This window comes from Oreochromis niloticus, linkage group LG22, assembly GCF_001858045.2.
Source record: "Oreochromis niloticus isolate F11D_XX linkage group LG22, O_niloticus_UMD_NMBU, whole genome shotgun sequence".
NCBI lineage: Eukaryota > Metazoa > Chordata > Actinopteri > Cichliformes > Cichlidae > Oreochromis > Oreochromis niloticus.
In genome coordinates this window covers 12,789,717-12,808,774 of record NC_031985.2, presented here as the reverse complement: position 1 = coordinate 12,808,774, position 19,058 = coordinate 12,789,717, and the positions used below count along the sequence as shown (strand labels likewise).

Genomic DNA, 19,058 nt, shown 5'->3' with positions numbered 1-19,058 from the left:
TCCAATATTGTCACAGTGTATGCCAATACAGGTGGATTTTGGCTTCGTCAACTCTCTGTTTCATTTAATTTACATGCTATATTTGAAATTACAGTCTCTGACATTGCATTCGCATTGTAAGTTGGACAAAGTCATACGTTTTTTTTGTTTTGGCACAAAAATCACCCTGCAGCATCACTTAGTAATGTAAAGACAAAACAAATGATTAAGCTTCTTAACTGAGTCAGGAGTGTTTTGTGCCCTTCTGAAGTCACTGCTCCAATATTTAATGATAGGAGTTTATTTAGGGACTGCTTTATGACAGCTTTGTTATTTCTTCTTCGTCAGGGGCAGCTGTGTTTCAGGCGGTAGAGCAGATCATCTACTGATCAGAGGGTACTTGGCCAAGACAGTGAAAACTGCATTCACATGTGTGTGATTGGTAGACTGAGATTAATAGTAGGAAGCACTTTGAGTGCTTAACAGAGGAGAAAGGTGCTACATAATTTCAAGGGAGTCTTTAACTAAGACTGTGTAAGGTCGGTGTCAATCATTACTAAGGAGCGAAACTGGTGGAAATGTTCCTAAACTAAAGGTATTCATTCAACAACACTAACAATATCATGACAAACTGGAGTGGACCGGACCGGAAAGTACATACGCAGCAATGACCAGAGAATGTTTCAAATGTCACTGAATAACCGAATGACATCCTTTGCACCTTCTTTAACTCTTCAACCACACACCCATACATGACCTTACTCATAGAGGAGTAGTGAACTTATAAAAAGGCTGAGTCCAGTCCTGATACAGACTGTGTCAGGACTGAGGACACAAAGTCGCAGACAGAGTGTTGAATATTGTGAGGGTAGGAAGCCATTGGCAGAGGTGTTTTGTTTATTTTTTTACCTCCTGAGGTAATACAGGCACGAGAAGGCTTCTTTTCTTCAGTCAGTTTATTTTTTTCAAATGCTACGCTGTGGATATGCACTCTTCTGGCTGTTGGGGTCAGTGTTGTTGATCTGCGTTGTGTCACCAGTGAAGGGTGAAGCTGTGGTAACACATGAGGGGTCCCACCTGAAGCTGTCCAAATCCAGTCACTCGAATGAGTCTCAACATGGCCACAGCTCCAATGCCACAGGAATACCCATCATTAGCTTTAAGTGGCACCATGTGGAGACCTCTTATTTAGTGGCTTTTTGGGTACTGGTGTCATTTTTGGGCAAACTGGGTATGTAATACATATTGTAGAATATAAATATGATTAAAAAAATTCTATGCTCTGTTTATTACACCAGATGATTAAAGAAAAGAAGAAGTATATTTTGCCTCTTGCAAACAGAGAAGGTAATTTGGAGCAAGCTTTCACTTTTGGTAGCTGAAATCCTCTAAATGAATAGCTCAGGCTTATAAAATATAAATATACAGATAAAAACACAGAGGTGAAAAATTGTATATTTGATACACGTTTCTGTAATATAATCTTAAAATTTCATTTAACCTCTTAAAGCCTATAATATGAAATGATTTCAAAATTGAGAATTTGTTGAGCCAATGTAACAAATGTATAACGTTTTAATTTCCATATATGACTTTTGATTTGTATCATATTTGCTACATCTGGCATTTAAAAAATGCTTAAGAATGTATCTTGAATGAAACTTCTTTAGGTTTTTCAGGGGTGAAAAAAATCACACTGATAAAGGAGAAGTCTCAAAAACTCGTAAAAAAACTGCACATATCAAACATGATACACCAGGATTTAAGAGGGTAAATATAAACATGCAGAACAGAAGTGTAACCTCGTGAGGTGGAAACTGGTTTAGCGCTGTGGGACAGTAGGGTTTATTGTTAAATAAACTTTAATGGCACTTCCTCTGCCCATTAATCATGAGGCTATCTTTAGTTATGCAGTGGGGTTTCATTCATCCGCCACGCTGGTTAATCATGTGCTTTCGTTCTTTTTAGATGAGCACTACAGTTAATCATTTGCAAATGTTACAACCTCACAGGCGTTTTACATCTGTGGTTCAGTAAAGTGAACCGAAGCTTTGAATGTTTGCCAGCTCCAACCTGACTACAAGCAGATTAATGTAAAATCAAAGGTTATTACTATTGATTCATGGTTCTTATCTTTTTTTAAATCTTGTTTTCTCTTCTCAGTCATTGAGGCCAACCATCATGTCACCAGCGTCATACCTGAGAGCGCCCTGCTCATCTGTTTTGGCTTCATTTTGGGTGGCATGATTTGGGCTGCAGACAAGGTGCAAACCTTCACACTGACCCCGACAGTCTTCTTCTTGTACCTGCTGCCTCAAGTCATTCTGGATGCAGGCTACCACATGCCAAACAAGCTCTTCTTCACCAACCTGGGCGGAATCTTGGTCCATGCTGTCATTGGGACCTGCTGGAATGCCGCCAGCTTGGGGCTGTCACTGTGGGGGTGCCAAATGGGAGGAGCCATGGGTAAGAGGGGCTTTGTAATTTCTTTGTGAATGCACCAGAGAGAGATCTAATATGATTCCTGTACATCACAAAAGGTTGATTCTGTTCATCTGGAAATTCAGTGGGAGAAACACTTTGACACTCATCCAAGTGACTTCTTCAGTCTCAGCTGACTACAGGTTTCCCTAACCCAAACAGTACATTTGCACAATAACTGAAACAATGTTATTTGATTTGGAGATGGTCTTTCCCTTTTCACATAAATGGCCTCCTTGACTCCGCGCTTTGCTGTTTCTGGAATATCGCATGTCCGCCATTACTTTCCCGAAACCGGAAGTGACTTCATTTTCGCGGAAAATGTAGTTTTTTACTTGTAGGCCTTATAAGCCTTTACGGGTGTTTTTAAAAGTCATGTTTGACTTTATGCTTTTCTGAATAGTTTCTGGGATGCTTAGAAATCAAATTGCACTGCTTTAAATAGTTTATTTTTATGCACATGCTGTTTTCTCTGCAAATTTGCATTATAGGATTGTTTTTCATTTTTTCTGCAGTATATAAAAATTGGTGTATCTCAAAAATAAAACTATGAAGACACTCAAAATAAATTTCCTGTTGTTGTAAACTATTTTTTGCAACTTTTTTGTATTTAAAGTTTTGAGGGATAAACCTCTTAAATTTCTCTAAGTAGAAATATATCTAAAAAACAAAAAAAAAAAAGATTTTCAAATTTTTTGTAGTTTATTGCACTTTTTTGCAATTTATGTAGTTACTATGAACTTAATGCATACATATTATTAAAATGTGGGCTATAACAGTTGTATTGATGTATAGCAACTTGAAATGCTCCCAAAAATGGCTCCGCAGCATGTAAAAATATAAAGTAAGCTCTGGCGTTCTTGGTTCTATGGTAGGTCTTAAAGAGTTAAAGCCACTGAGATGTTGTGTTTATAAAAAATGTGTCTGTGAATCAAGGAGGGAGCTGTGTCTTACAATGCTGTGGTTGCAGCCATTCCCCAACTCTCTGTGAATGGTACTCATAGGCATTGATCAATGCTCTTTGATCAATGGTTGTTGATCAATGGTCATGACAATTTGCATATTAATGATCAAGGAATTGACCTCCCAGCCCATTGTTCATTCAGTTGGCTAGTTTCAGTCATTATGCAAATGTGCTGTTTATAAGATTGGGGATGTACAGAATCAACCTTTTGGGATTTACTTACCTGGATGATTGAGCATGCATCAAGGCATTTCCTGTACAGGTGACCTGGACATCGGTCTGCTGCAGTATCTTCTTTTCGGAAGTCTGATGGCTGCTGTGGACCCCGTGGCCGTCATCGCTGTGTTTGAGCAGGTCCACGTTAATGACGTCCTCTTCATCATGGTGTTTGGAGAGTCGCTGCTCAACGACGGTGTAACAGTGGTTCGTATGCATCATTGCTGTCTTTAGCATTACTTAAGTAACATAACCTGTGAGTTTGGTGAGACATCCATCATCGGCATGTCCACTTTGAAGACATGAAGTGTAAAGAAAGTAAACATTCCAGCACTTCAGTGTAAGTGGTTTTACTCTAGCTGATGTCTTGCCATCTTATCTGAGCTTCTCTGGTCAATAAAGGTGTTTCTGAACAGTCTTGAGTTCATTTGATACGAATCATGACGTTCCACCCCATTCACTGCTGAAACTTGAAACTTTGCACACCTTTTGAAATTACAGTGTTAGAAACCTGTGACTTTATCATTAGAAGTGTGACCTTCTCAGAAGCACAAGTGCTATATCATATTGCTCCTTAAAGGAGAGGTGTACTATAAACTTGAATACGTCTTAGAGAACTGAATTAAGCTTAAAATTGAAAGTAAAATAAAAATTAATTAATTAAATGTGGACAGAATTTGCACATCAGAGATAATTCATCTCATAAATCAAGACACAATGCTCTCCCCTATATAAGCTGCCTTTATAGGTTAAAAGTGTCATTATCAGTATTGGTATCGGCAATACTGGCAATGTATTTACTGTATTTCTGGCCCTGTATTGTATTGATATAATCTGTAACTAGAGTGAAGCAGAACAAAAGGTTGAAGGTGTCCTTATAACTGGTTTCTGGCTGGGGAGCTAGAGGAGGAGTGAGTGTTCAGCAGCAGTCATCATGTGAGGAACATTTTCCACACAAAATCAGTGTGGGGGTTTTTTTTTGTTTGTTTGTTTTTTTTACCATCTGTGGCGTTGTGTCTTACGGCCAAAGGAAATGATTTCAGAAGTTATGGTTCTTTTGTTTGCATCCATAAGCTCTGTTGCCATGTTCTTGTTAGAGAGAAGAAACTTTAATCTGATTGCCCCAACATTACTAAGAGTTCATGAGTGAAGCATATTAAGACAGTAAAGCACCTGGTAACACTTTATTCATACCACCGATAACTAAGGATGTAAGTCCCCTTCAGTTAAATGGAATTTATTTTCATTTCATTTATGTGAAATAGCCACGTGATTATCAGCAGTTACCATGCCTACCTAGCCGCATCAGAACCATTTTCCGTCAACAACCTCCATTTTAGACCCACCTACAGACAGGTGACTGGACAGGCATAACATGCAGTAAATCTGGGCCCACGTGGGTTTTAGCCTTGCAACGTCTGATTGGTTGAAGTAACATGAACGTGGTATCGTTACTGTGATTCTATTGGCTCAAACAATTAAAAATAGGTGTCAATCATGCAAATTGAACAAAAGAGACCAAAGTTACAGCTCCTCAGAGTTTAAAGGGCCAGAGACGAATTAAACGCTATATGCACATGGCAGAAAAGGGCCATTACCATGTAAATGTGTAGTTAATTCTTCAAAAATATATTTTAAAAAAAAGCATTTTTAGGCCTGTTAATAAAATCAATTATTTCTGCTCTTAAATACCTAAAAAATTCAACTAGCATGGTGTCCAATTGTGTGCCAAAATTAGACATTTTTGTACAACATGTGGATATTCATGTATTGACAGGGCTGTAATTTTTCACTGTTTCACTTTACAAACATAAATCTTTGCACAGATGATGTTTATATGTTGCTTACTGAATTTCTGTAATGAAATGTGAACTGAGACATATTTTTAAAAGGGTTATATGCTAAAAAAAAAAAAGGCGAGGATAAATTCTACTTACTTTTTCTGTGTTCCATTCTCAGTAACTTTGACACAGTAATATCTGCTTCAATATTTACACCTCTGATGAAATTTCACAAGTGCTAGCTTTATTTTGATACCAAGATTGTAAGCACAGAGTTTGTAATTGCATTTTCGAGCAAGAAGCTCAGAAATCCCTTTGGGGCTTAAGAGGTTATATTTACCCACACATACTTGAGCTATACTTAAGGTAAGCACACTATTTTTTTTACAGGAAACAAGGAAATAATTATACTATAAGTAAATTTAAGTACTATGTAAGTAATTTTAAATAGTAGTTAGTAATTTTTAGTTTTGCAGAACTTCATGTGCTTTAAAGGAACTAAGAAATAATTACACTACAAGTGTTTTAAGTAGTGTATAAATTATTTTTAATAGATCCTTATTAAGTGGTAATTCGTGGAAATTTCCCAACATCAGGTCTTATTATGGAGGGACTTACCTTGCCTAACTTCCAGGTATTTCACAGGAAAGGAGACATTCTGTTCCAATACACTTGTTTTGACTGTGACAGAAAAAAAATTAAGTTAGATGTGGCTCCATCATTATAAGGTCACATAGGCCTACACATTTGGTGGTATTTATTTATTTTTTGTAACTTGGTACGCTGGAACAGTACTTATCACATCCACAGGACTTCCATTAATGCACATTAACACAACGACGATTAAATAAAGTCGTAAAAAGGCAGTATCAATCTACTGTATAAAACTGCCCATGTCCCCAAAAGGACAGTGTAGCTACAATGTAACACTGTTTGTTTTTGCACAACAAAAACCTGTTACCCTCTTACTCTAGTGTGTAGTACTTGTAGGTAAATATAATTACTTTGCAATTTCAAATAAAATACGTTGAAATTCCATTTAATTACAGGATTGCACCCTTTGTCATGGGTCCTTCTTTACTGCTAAATGACCAGACATTAATTTTTCTCCTTCATCTCTTAGGTGCTCTTCAATGTGTTTGATGCATTTGTGTCACTGGGAGGACCTAAAATTGATGCTGCAGAAATTATCAAAGGAATAGGTAAGATATGACATTTATTAAACTGTTAATAATAATAATACTGTTCAGTATTATGAGCTTCTTCATCAAAATGCATTGACCATTTCAAGCTACCACAATGCTTTTATTGGCATTGGCTGGGAACTGACCTCCCAGCCCATTGTTCCTTCAGTGGTGCTGGTTTCAGTCATTATGCAAATGTACTGTTTATAAGATTGGGGAAACCTGCAGTCAGCTCAGACTGAAGAAGTCACTTGGATTTGGGACGAAACGTTTCTCCCACTGAAAACGCTACGTCCAGATGAGCAGAATCAACTTTTGGAGATGCCTTTATTTACTCTTTTTTTTTTTTTTTTTTAGCAGCAGTTAGGACAGTAGGGAGTAGAGGCATGGAAACAGATGCAATAAAAAACAAAACAAAGCCTAAAAGTAGATTTTTACACATTTCCCCCTTTCTCTACAGTTTCCTTTTTTGTGGTTGCATTTGGTGGTTCCCTTGTGGGCCTTGGTTTTGGCCTACTAATTTCACTTCTGACCAGATGCACAAAAAACATCCAGATCATCGAGCCAGGCTTCATCTTTGTTTTGGGATATCTTTCCTACCTGACTGCCGAGATGCTTTCTCTGTCTGCTATCCTTTCGTGAGTGTTTTACAACTGAATTTGTTTTATTATTTCTGCATCTATTTTGCATATTTTGCAAGCATATTTAGATGAAAGTCTACTTTTGTGTTTCCTTTCTGTAGGATTGTCTTCTGTGGAATGTGCTGTCAGAAGTACGTCAGAGCAAACATGGATGAGAATTCTGTCCAAACGGTCAGATACGCCATGAAGGCTTTTGCCAACGGATCAGAAACCATCATCTTTGTTTTCCTCGGCATCTCGGCCATCGATAAGGTTATCTGGGTTTGGAACACGGGCTTCATCCTACTCACGCTCCTCTTCGTCTTGGTGTATAGATTCATTGGTGAGATTTTGTCTTTTTGGGCTCAGTTTTGTTTCAAAGCATCACTGTGATGTAAAAAGTTTATTTGTTATGCAAATAAATTTTTCTACTGCTGCCGGCCCATGATAGACTGAAACAGGAGAATGTATGATTTTCCTAAAATGCATTCAAAACTCATGAAGATTCATTTGAAGATATTTTGTGAGTCTTTATATAAGACTGTGTGTTTGTAAGTGTGTTTGTGTTCGTACTGCAGGTGTGTTTTTCCTCACCTGGATCCTCAACAGGTTCAGGCTGGTGCCCTTGGAGTTTGTAGATCAGGTGATTATGAGCTACGGTGGCCTACGAGGAGCTGTTGCGTATGGCCTGGCTGTGATGCTGGATGAGAATAAGATCAAAGAGAAAAACCTGATGGTCTGCACTACTCTCATTGTGGTGTACTTCACTGTCATCTTGCAGGTGAATTTGTCGCTTTTTCTTAATTAGTTAACTATCTTTTTCGAAGAAAAAAAAACGGCTTCTGGCAGTAGCTTAGCTGTTCCTGGGACTGCACTCCTTTGGACATTTGATGTTGTGTCTGGAATCTGCTGGAGTCACTCTTCAAAGTTTAGGGTCACGGCTCCTAATGCTAATGTAGGTAAGTATAGTGATAATAAGACAGCTGAACCAAAGTCCAGCTTCTGGAGGCTCAATGAGCACTGAAAAGAGGAGCTTGCAGCTCACATGCAGCTCAGTTACCTGGACACTGGCCTCCATGGCAAGATTCTCTGCACCTCTCTGAAATCTATTCCTTGGAATGGCCTGCAAGTAAGCCCACAGAATAAATATTGCTCTCACGCCCTTGTATTACAGGTATTACTTACAGGTGCTCTCACATGAACCCACATCTTGTCATTTCTCATCTCTGTGTTTACAGTAAAGCCTGTAAAACCTTATCGCTGTTTCTTTTTGTGTCTGCCCTTGGGTCCACTTCCTTGTACTGGCCTCTAGGCCCCTTCTGACATGAAAGTAAAGAAGTACCAATAAAAATCATCAATAAAAGCATTAGGAGCTGTCACTCCCAAACAAATTCCAGGCACAACATCAGAGGTCTCTCTTCAAAACAAAGTAGTCCTAGGAACAGCTAAGATACAGAGAACCCTGTCCTCTACCCGGTCTCTGTTAAAGCACATGAACTTGAGCAACACTTACCACCCCCCTAACACTATTGCATTCCTGCTTGACATTGTTGCAGGGAATAACAATGAAACCTCTGGTCATGTGGCTTAAAGTAAAGAGAGCTGCAGTGACTGAGGTTTCACTCCTAGAGAAATTGACAAACAAGGTAAATCTAAAAAGAAAAATCTCTCGTTTCACCTACACAACCTTTTTCTATCCAGTTATCAGAGTCCTTCTCCTTTCTTTAGATGTTTAATCACACTCTGGTTGCCATAGAAGACATATCAGGACAAATAGGACACAACTACATGAGGAGCAAGTATGTATAAGACTTGACATGTAATTTGAAAATATCTTCTCATTTTAAAATAAACTTTAAAATAAGCATTTCGTTTCCTTTTTGGAAGGTGGAAGTATTTTGAGGAAAACTGGATGTCATGGATTTTGATGAAGCCATCTGCAAGGAAGAAACAAGACCAACTCCTTGATGTCTTCCATCAGCTGAACCTCAAGGATGCTATGGAATATGTGACTGAAGTGAGCATCATTTGCCAGTTTAAGTATATTTTGCTAAAGTACTCATTAAAGAAAACTGATAAAACTGCCACATGTAAAGAAAGCATGGTCTTCTTCTGTTCCAGGGTGAGCGGAGGGGCTCTCTGGAGTTTGTCCGTAATGAAAATTCCATTATTGACTTCAAGAAAAAGTCTGAAAGTGAATCCTTCGATATCAACAATGCAAATATATCAAATGATCATGGTGTAATGTCCAATACGAGGTGAGCAATCTAGATTTTTATGACAATAAGAGAAGAGCTAAAAGCAGACTTAAAAGTCAGTATAGGATCATGTTGTGAAATCAAAAGCACTGCAACTATTAGTTAGATTAGATTAACAAACTTCTTCTATGCCTGAAGCTTCAATTTGCCACTGTGCTGTAAAATGGAAACCAGAGTTAATTTACTACTTTAATATTGTTGTATTACTTTACATCGCTGACATGATTTGGTTTGCTTCTTAGTAGAGATCCCATTCCATCAGTGAGCCTGGAAATGCATGAGCAGACCATGAAGGCTGTGAGGGAAGCTGAGGCAATTAACGCTCACCACCTTCTGGATCAGCATCTCTACAAGAGCAGAAAACAGGTAATGAGCACATTGAGTCATTGCATCAAGGGCTTACTAAAGCACCTTAGTGCCGCGCTTCTATATAATTAGTACAATTTAACTTGTTATCAAAAGAAGAATATTTCCAGGCATCAGTGAGAACTATGCTTCAGCATACCAAGACATTTTGACCAATTTTAAGCTCTTAACTTTGTGGGAACAGTTTGAGGATGGCCCCTTCCAACATGACTGTGCACCAGTGCATAAAGTAAAGTTTATAAAGACATAGATGAGCAAGTTCAGTGTCGAAGAACTGGCCTGCACAGAGTCCTGATCTCAAAATACCAGAAGATCTTTGGGAAGAATTAGACCGGAGACTGCAAGTCAGGACATCCTGTCCAGCATCAGTGTCTAATAAATTCCCATAAACACACCTAAACCCACGGAAAGCCTTCCCAGAAGAGTTGAAGCTGTTATAGCTGCAAAGGGTGAGCTGATATCATATTAAACCCAAAGGATTAAGAATAGGATGTCACTCAAGTTCACATGTGTGAAGGCAGACAACCAAATACTTTTGGCCATATAGTGTAGTATATAAAGGAAGCACTGGGTGGTAGATGCATTGCAAAGTGGCTTGCAGATGTGCAGGAACTGTGAGCAGGAGCTCAACAGATCTTCAAGTCTATTAACACAGAGCTGAACCTAAGCCTAAGCTTGACTTCATGACCTGCTGTTTTTGATTTTGTGAAGGAGTATTAAGCTGTCTTGTTTACAGCATCGGCACAGATTCAGTCGCAGCCATTTCGATATCAACAGAGATGAAAAAGAAGTCCAGGAGATCTTCCAGAGAACCATGAGGAACCGACTGGAGTCGTTCACGTCTGCAAAAATGGGCGTCAAACCACCAAAGACGATTGTCAAGCACACACAAAAAGAACAGCAGCAGAAGGTCATAACTTCATTTCTATATTTATTTTCTTCCTGAAGTAAAATACCACTTTTCAAAACTTATTTAAAACTGTTTTATACTAACTTTATCTCATGTTTAGACATAATTAAAATTTTCAGTATTTAGATTTTTTTTTAATCATGTCTTGCAGCAGCGATCAGATCATTGTATTTATTTATTGTCTGGTATCAATTTTTCCCAAAAATCAATAGAACTGTTGGATACCTATACCAATATTTAATGGTGGTTAACAAATTTAATAGACCACCAACCAGTGCAAGATTTGTAGCACAGGTGCCCTAAATCAACAGTATTAGCAATTACAGAAATCATTTTTATTTTTCTGTAGTTGATAATCCACCAGTATGCTTACACATTTGGTTTGGATTGAAAGTCATATTTTTAATTCCGAAACATAATTATTCTTCTTATCCATGAATTCTCAAATGTTTTACAAGAAGAAAAAATAATAAAGAACATTAAGGTTTTTGGCGAAGATGCCAAATTACAGTTATTTATTGGCATTCCTGGAGATAAATTTGTTTTAGTGGTTGAATTTTATGCTTCATTAACATCTCAATTCTCAGAAAAGTCCAGTGTTTCTACTCAAATTTGGGTATCACATCATTTTTTCTTTCAGACACATGAAACATAAACAAATCTCCCAAACAGTTTTTATGTGCATTTATTTAATTGGTTGTTTACGCTCTGCATAACTCTGCTTGGATCAGCTGGTTGTTGTGTTTGTGAGGGTCCAAGCAAGTGTATCGCTAACAGTGAAGTTACAGAGTTCCCTCTGGTGGACAAACTATCATGTTTCTTGTTACTTTATTCATTTTCATTTGTCAGCTGCTACTGTTACTAATCTTTTATCCGAAAATTAAAAATGCTACCAAGTCCTAAACATGAGAACAAATGAACATGACTTAGAATTTCACTTTTTGAACCACAGCTAATAATCGAATGACTCTCCTTCCTGTTACAGATGCCAAATGGAAAGTCAATGGACAAGGCTAAAACCAGCTATTCTGGTGATGAGGGTTTGTATGATTGTTGGGTGTTTTTTTTTTGTTTTTTTTTTTTCAGATTTAAAATAGGTAAGCACTTAAAGAGCCAATGAAAATCTTGTCATGTTCATTTTTAGGCTCAGAGGGAGACAGCGCTTCTGGCTATGACCAATCATACATGAGAGCCACGTACAGAGCAGGAGGTAAAACAAGTCTGTAAATCCTGTATCTAAGAGCAAACATATATTCTTCAACAGGGACCAAGAGAGTAGCTGGTGTTGTACAACTATAAACACAAATATTACAGAACCATACTTTATATGCAATTAAGGTCAAAATAGATACAATATGAAACAAACTCCCTTCAGTGCAAAATTTGCTCAAGTACCTTTTTAAAAATTTTATCTTTAAAATGAAATTCTCAGTTTTCAGTCTGTGTGTTTCTGTTTGAGAGAACAAGGTCAGATGATTTACCACCTTTCTGTGCAGCACACAGCAGGAAATAGTCATCCTCAGGCTCGCACTACTGGAAATACCATATGTGGTTTATGTAAGGGTGAGCTGCAGGGAAAAAGTACCCGACTGTCATACATCACATGGACTTTGTACTAGTGGACTGGCAGGTTAAAGCCTGGCTAATGTTCGATTCATTTCTTTTGAATGTTTTCCTTCTAACCTGTTGGGAACAGTTTATGGCTGCAGTGCATGTGTGAAGACAGCTCATCGTATGATTGCCTAATTCCGCTCCGACTCCACAAACATTTGTAAAACATTTTCAGAGAACTGAAGCTGTGTTGAATTTATGTACACAGACGAGAAGCACCAAGCACACAGTGTCAAATCTCATAAATCCATATAGCTCGTAAAAATACACATTTTACTGTTTTGTGAAAAAGATCATCTTATGTTGAATTTGATTGTAGCAGTAATCATAAAAAGTTAAGACGGTTGGAAATTAGGTGGTACTAAAAAGAATTAGCTGGAAGAACATTTTTCTAGTTTAACTGGTAACAGAACAGTAACATGACTATGTATAAAAAGATTATCTTTGAGAGGCAGAGTTTATCAGAACAAAACATGGGTAGAAGTTCATCAATCTGCAAAATGTTGTCTACAGATCAAGGAACAATTTTAGAAAAATGTTCCTCAAAATAAAATGGCAAAGACTTTGATTATCTCATCACAAGACTCAGAAAATCTGGAGAAATCTCTGTGTGCAAAAAACATGGCCAAAGATTCACAACAGATTCCTGTGATCTTTGCATTAAAAACTGCATTAAAACTGCATTAAAAACTGGCATGACATTGTTTAGGGAATCACAACATGAGCTCAGAAACACCTCCACATGTTGTCTGTGAACAAAGTTAACCACGACATGCAGAAATGCAGCTCACTTGAAATGAACTGGATGGGACACATGGACACTGCACTGTTATTAGTACTCACTTCAAAAGCTTGCATCTCTAATGGTATGGGGGTATATTAATGCCTATGGAATTAGCAGCTTGCACATGTGGAAAGGAACCATCATGCTGTAAGGTATATACAGGTTTTACTGCAACATATCCATCCAGAAAATATCTTTTTAGGGAAGGCCTTGGATATTTGTGCAAAACAATGCTAATGTATTCATCACAACAGCATGCTTCATAATAGAAGACTGAGTACTGTTGAGCTGCTTGAATCCTTTATCAGACAAGATTTCTCTAACAAAGTCCAGTAGCTGATCTCCTTAGTTTGCATTTACAGACTATTGTAAAAAGAAAAGTGGAAAGTAGACTGTTGTAAACATTACTCTCTCCAAACTTCTTTCAGACATGTTCCTACGACCACTGAAATTACCTTATTTTTTTTCTTTGTCATTTTAAACACGACATGTTCGATTATAAATAATGTTTGCAAATCGTTGAGAACAACAGAAGCCATAATATAGAAACCTGAGGTGCTAATTCAGTTTCTTTTGTTCATTCAGCTGGGATTGAGAACCCAGCCTTCATGCCGGACCTGGACCCCATGGATTTGTTGCAGATTCCGCCTTGGCTTGCGGAGAGTGAGCTCGACAGCAGCATGGTGGCTCTATCACATCGAGCTCAGGTGGGTTTGCCAAGGACCCCAAGCAACCTGCGCCGCCTGGCCCCTCTTCGCATCAGCACTCGCTCCACTGACTCCTTCACACTGGAGAACATTCCTGACACACAGCAGATGGACAGTGATCAATTGCCACCGCCCCCTCCTCCTCGTCCTCCCAGAGACGATGGCTACGTGTAGCTGGATCCCAGCCCAAACACTCGACTCTGCCTCACTTGAATCTGGCTGCCAAAGAAACTAAACTCAGAATGTTTAACCGTGTACTCTAAGAATATTGACTAGGAAATATTTTCTTTTCCATTTATGTGATTAACCTTAACTCCCGTGTTTCTATACAAAACACTGACAGTTTCATGACCTGCGTGTTCTTCAGACTGCTCCTGTTTTTGTTTTAGGTTCACGCTTCACTGGGCAAAAGACAACTGCACTTAGAACAAGGCATGTTATTCACAGGGCACATAGAGCACTGTTAAATATTTAAATATTGTCCTGTGGCTCAACGTTGACATGCAATTGAAAATCATTACTTAAGGTTGTTTTCCCTTTAATGTGATGCAACAAACTGAAGCAAAAACAAAAAAAACTCCAAATATAGACCTAAATTTTGTTTAGGTCTCAATAATAAAAAAATAGGATTTAAAATAATAACGATTGAAAATTGATTCTGAATCAATAATCTGAACACATGCTTGTGTTTTTCCTCAGAATTGCAACTGAGGTTAAATAATAAACTTGAATAATAAAACAGTTGTAGAAATGTCACATATATGATGAGGCAATATATTTATTTGTGAATCTAGTGCATCTTGAATATATTACTAGACTGTAATCATTTAAATATGGATTTAAAAAGAGAAATTGTATTTGTTTTGTTTCTGTGGAGTCAGTCAAAAAAAGAAAAATCCAAACTAAAGCAGAAAAAGATGCATCCAGAGATATTTAATCAACTCTTTCTAAATCACAAACTCTAGATAATTAAAATGAGTCATAACAGGAATAGGATATTTATTTTAGGTCTCAAAACTTTTAGCTTAGTTACTGAATTCACTGTACTACTCGTGGGACTGGGCCGGTCAAAACATAACAAGCTACACTGTTAACACAATTAAGTACCACCATAAATTAGTAGAAAAATTACAAAAGTCATTTTGTTTATAAATAGTCCATTTCTGAGGTTTCCAAATGTTTTGTGATGTAGTCCAAAATAATTTTTTCGTTTCCAGAGTCCTTCAGGTAGAAATGAGATCCGTGGAACATCTTTATGGTGAAATCTCCTGATGTGATGTCTTTCCAAGCTGTTAATAAAACACACACACACACACTAATTTCACTTGATCACCTGTAAATCAAAGTCTTTCACGTACTCAGTCACACATTCTTGCTGCACACAGACATCCCTGGACCAGGTGAAGCCATAAACCAGGTAGATCATCATTTACTAACCAAAGCTAATTCCTCCTGACATTTTTTTAAAGGTGGTTTTCACCACATAAGAAACATCCTGACAAATGCCGACCACTCACTATGAAACGGGGCCTTTGGTGTGTACATTTTAATTTGATTATTAACTTGTGTCTAATTATGTAATTATTAATGTATGCATTTAAATTTCTTCACTACTCTGCTTGAGCGCTTTGTGCTACAAGGCTCATTCACCCATTCATACATACAAGAAGTTGTTTCTATGGCTGAGTTCTTTCGATCTAACTTTCACACTCCGATGAACAAACTGCAAGATACTGAAGTCAGAGTTCAGTAGAAGGAGACGGATTGTTAGGGTTACTTATACACTGCTCTGCTCAGGGCAAAACAAAGAAGGGAGAAGCACAAAGTAGCAATTTGCGTTTAAGTCAATGTAATAACCATAAGAGTAATGTACAGTTATATTAACACTGGCTCTGTCCACTGTGGCCCCCCTGTGGACACCCTTGGCGTGCTAGAGGACTGACCTTGTAAATCATGAGGAATGTCATCCTTCCCATCGAAACACGTGACCGGGCAGGAGAAAAGCGGGCTGCTCGCCTTGTTACATCTGCAGAGAGGTCAGCAACTCCCATCACTGACAACATCTACGCTTGGTTTTAGAAATGTTAAGAGCAGATTAAGTAACAGACAGCCGTCAGCCCACCTGTAGTTCTCCACGACGTGCAGGTCAGCCTTCAGGGCGGGAAGGAAGAGCTTGAGGACTTCAGGGTTCGCCAGCAGCTCAGGAGGAGTCCCTCCAATCGAAATTAACCACTTCAGAAAATCTTCATCAGACAAGTCGCTTCTCTTTGGGGTTTTAATGCGAGTCTCTGACTTAAAGACAAAGAACAACACAGTACGGTGATGTTGTCATGTCATATCAACAACACCCAACTCTTTTCTTACGTTAAAAAGGCCAAATTACAAATGTTTAGCTTTTCCAAATGTTATCGCTTACGTTTATTGAATATGAACATCAGGATTCATAGATCAGGGCTTTCATGGCAGTTATGTGTGTACAGATTAAGTCTAATTAATTTAAATCGATTTTAAAATACGCGATTAGCGTGCAGTGAATATAGTTTCAATGAAAGAATTTTAATCTCTTTGGTGAGCCGAGTTTTGGGTAAAAATTATGTGGCAGAAGCATAGAAATGTAGAATAAAGCATGAAGTGGTGACATAACAGCACAGAGAGCATTTTCACGTTTGTCACTGCATCACTTATTACTAGATTTGAAGTCCACAGCCCCAAAAAGCAGATTTAAGTTTGTCTTTTTTTGCTTCGTGGAACTAATAAATATCACAAGCAATGAAAGAAAAAATACTTAAAAAGCGTACTTCCAAGCAAAAAAAGACTTAAGTAATAAGGAGTTTTCCAGGTCATCCAGTAGTTTTACTTACATAAGGTGCAGAAGCACCAGACAGAAAGATGTGAACTGGCTCCATGTTGTGAATTTTCTTCAGAGCGTCTGCAACAGCGAAGCTTGTGAAGGCACCGAAACTGAAACAGATTCGAATTTTTTTTTTTTATGTTGCAGGGATTAAAACCATGCAGTGTTCTGTTTTTGACGACAGCCTTGTTTTTATTCAGGGATCATTTATTCTCGCCATACCTGTGGCCAAACAGAGCGAATGGCTTCTCCTTTAGCAGCGGCAACAGCACACTAATCACTTCATCCACGATCTGCTGCATGTTTTCAAAGAATGGCTCTTTAGCTCGACTCTCTCTGCCGGGAAGTTTGACAGCCAACACTACAAAAAAACAAAAAAACAAAAAAAAAAAAAAAGAAGAAAGAAAAAAAACACTGTAAAGACATGAGGTGATGTTTCTTCTGAGTATTTGTCTTCCTTTGATTCAGAGTAAATGAGAGAGTAACCATAAATAATTCAAAGCATAAAAGTCCTCTGAGGCATGTGTAGAAACCTAATTCTGATGATTGATTGTTTTTAAATGCCAGGACTGTTTTTAAGTGACGGACTAGAGTGCTGGCAATTCTGTTCATACCAGTAATTGGCATGAGGTTGCAGATACAAGCCGTGGAAAACACCTTTCTCTGAAGGGTGGCTGGCTTGTCCCTTGCAGACAGGGTCAGGAGTTCAGTCATTCGGGACTCAGAGGAGAACTACCACTCCTCTACTACACTATCACTGAAGCTTATCCCAGCTGTCATAGGGCATGAGGCGCGGTAAACGCCAGAGTTGGTCGCCACTCTTTCACAGGACGAACACACGTGCACGCACACACACAGACACACAGACACACACGTGTAATTTAGAATCACCAATTAACCTAACCCCAATAACTGCAAGTGATTTAACTGTGGGAAGATGCTGGAGTATCTGGATAGAAGCTGCAATGTGCTAGAGCGCATGCTAACAGAAAGGTCCCGGCCAGAGTGGCGAATTCGAACCCAGGACCTTCTTGGTGTGAGGGAACAGTGCTAATGCCACCACCTGTTGACACGAGACAAAGACACGAACGCAGAGGGAGCGAGAATAAAAGCAAACTACAGGAGAGAGACAGAGTTTGGTAAAAACTAATGATCAAATGCAAATAGGTGTGTAAACATGCAAAGACTGAGAAGACACACTAATCATGGGAAGCCCTCCAGCAGACTAAATGTATTGCAGCATGACTGGGGGACAGTTCAGGGTCACCTGATCCAGCTCTGACTTATGAACTTTATTTAAAAAAAGAAAGTTTTAAGACTAATCTTAAACAGCAAAGTCCTCTGCTGAGATATGTACTAAAGGTACTATGAAGTCTTTATGATACGATGGGGCCTGATTATTGGTTATTTTGTATGTGAGTAGATGGATTTTAAATTCAAACAATAAATGTAAAAGTAAAAGGTAATCTTGATATATATTCATGGCAAAACTTTTTTTTAAGGTGTTTTTTTCCCCTCAACTCTTTTGCAGATAACATTTAGTCAAGAGCCAAGGAACTTATTCTATGCTCCAAAATTCTTTTGTCCAGCAGTTCTTTAGTCATAAACACAGACGAGAAGACTAGTTATACAAGACCACCACATTTCTTTTCCACTTGCTTCCTGGAGCTTTGGTTACAACGTGCAAGCACGTACACGTGAAATGCTTTCTGGCACCTCACCTTCAACAGAGCTGCTGAGGACATTTCCCCAGCGAGCGTAGTGTATGGACCCTCCACCTGCCCAGGGAAAGCAGATCAGTCTGGCAACAGCATCTGGTCTGTTCTTGAAACAGTTTACCACCTTGTCCATGCTGATTAAGGAGAACAAGAACATTACGACCTGAGATTTGTTTGCACTTGTATTAAAACAAGAGGTTATTTTAAAAAAATCTACCCATTACTTTCTGTCTGCTCCATTAACTTCTTCTAGGAAAATCCTGGGAAGCGTTCAGTGTAACATTTCCTTATTGGCTTCTTCTTCATGATGAATGCACTGGCGCTTAGCACACGTCGAACTGGTGCAATACCGCCACCAACCGGTGCTCAGTGAGAAAAATCAAACATGCGATCTCGTGGAGAATAACAGTTGATTAATTTCTGCAGTGAATCTTTGCAGATAAGGTAGCCGGAAATGCACAGACAGGAAACGACAGCGTCGACACAGAAAATGTAAGTCGCCTGTAACAATTCCAGGGAGGTGCAGGTAAAGGCACAGGTTACAGGAAGCAGCTGAATGTACCTGATGAATCCCACCTAGCCACTTTCACTTTCTGAGTTCTTTTGAAGTGTATCAGTAATAGACAGG

General features: G+C 38.5%; 2 protein-coding genes across 10 annotated transcripts; one reads left to right on the top strand and one right to left on the bottom strand.

The window, feature by feature from the left end:
- Nucleotides 1-739: 739 nt before the first annotated feature.
- On the top strand, nucleotides 740-14,820 carry slc9a3.1 (solute carrier family 9 member A3, tandem duplicate 1). Of its 8 annotated transcripts, none has more exons than XM_025902506.1 (17): nucleotides 740-1,182; nucleotides 1,278-1,326; nucleotides 2,143-2,445; nucleotides 3,687-3,847; nucleotides 6,545-6,623; nucleotides 7,066-7,243; nucleotides 7,348-7,568; nucleotides 7,804-8,006; nucleotides 8,782-8,871; nucleotides 8,954-9,024; nucleotides 9,113-9,242; nucleotides 9,347-9,483; nucleotides 9,729-9,849; nucleotides 10,586-10,759; nucleotides 11,745-11,799; nucleotides 11,904-11,969; nucleotides 13,740-14,820. In XM_025902506.1, the coding sequence occupies exons 1-17, from the start codon at nucleotides 949-951 to the stop codon at nucleotides 14,033-14,035; spliced, it is 2,568 nt and encodes an 855-aa protein (XP_025758291.1). In that variant the 5' UTR covers nucleotides 740-948; the 3' UTR covers nucleotides 14,036-14,820. The 8 variants fall into 8 exon arrangements, with proteins under 8 accessions (XP_025758291.1, XP_013128036.1, XP_005452855.1 ...); XM_013272582.3 differs by having other exon boundaries at nucleotides 3,672-3,847; XM_005452798.4 differs by having other exon boundaries at nucleotides 3,672-3,847; nucleotides 9,726-9,849; nucleotides 11,745-11,790.
- Nucleotides 14,780-18,806, bottom strand: olah (oleoyl-ACP hydrolase). Of its 2 annotated transcripts, none has more exons than XM_003447196.5 (7): nucleotides 18,655-18,806; nucleotides 18,434-18,564; nucleotides 16,935-17,073; nucleotides 16,723-16,822; nucleotides 15,984-16,153; nucleotides 15,805-15,887; nucleotides 14,780-15,150 (listed from the first exon to the last, which is right to left on the bottom strand). In XM_003447196.5, the coding sequence occupies exons 2-7, from the start codon at nucleotides 18,561-18,563 to the stop codon at nucleotides 15,008-15,010; spliced, it is 765 nt and encodes a 254-aa protein (XP_003447244.1). In that variant the 5' UTR covers nucleotide 18,564; nucleotides 18,655-18,806; the 3' UTR covers nucleotides 14,780-15,007. The 2 variants fall into 2 exon arrangements, with proteins under 2 accessions (XP_003447244.1, XP_019206456.1); XM_019350911.2 differs by having other exon boundaries at nucleotides 18,648-18,758.
- Nucleotides 18,807-19,058: the final 252 nt, after the last annotated feature.

Bases quoted from the DNA above. Each gene is read 5' to 3' on its own strand.
- olah (XM_019350911.2), bottom strand. From the start codon at position 18,670: ATGGAGCAGACAGAAAGTAATGG. The intron at 16,823-16,934 runs GTATGGCGAGAA...AATCTGTTTCAG, and splicing joins TTCGCTCTGTTTGGCCACAG to TTTCGGTGCCTTCACAAGCT. The intron at 15,888-15,983 runs GTGGGCTGACGG...ACCTCTCTGCAG, and splicing joins CACGTCGTGGAGAACTACAG to ATGTAACAAGGCGAGCAGCC.
- slc9a3.1 (XM_013272582.3), top strand. From the start codon at position 949: ATGCTACGCTGTGGATATGCACTCTTCTGGCTGTTGGGGTCAGTGTTG. The intron at 10,760-11,744 runs GTCATAACTTCA...TTCCTGTTACAG, and splicing joins AAAAAGAACAGCAGCAGAAG to ATGCCAAATGGAAAGTCAAT. The intron at 11,800-11,903 runs GTTTGTATGATT...GTTCATTTTTAG, and splicing joins CAGCTATTCTGGTGATGAGG to GCTCAGAGGGAGACAGCGCT.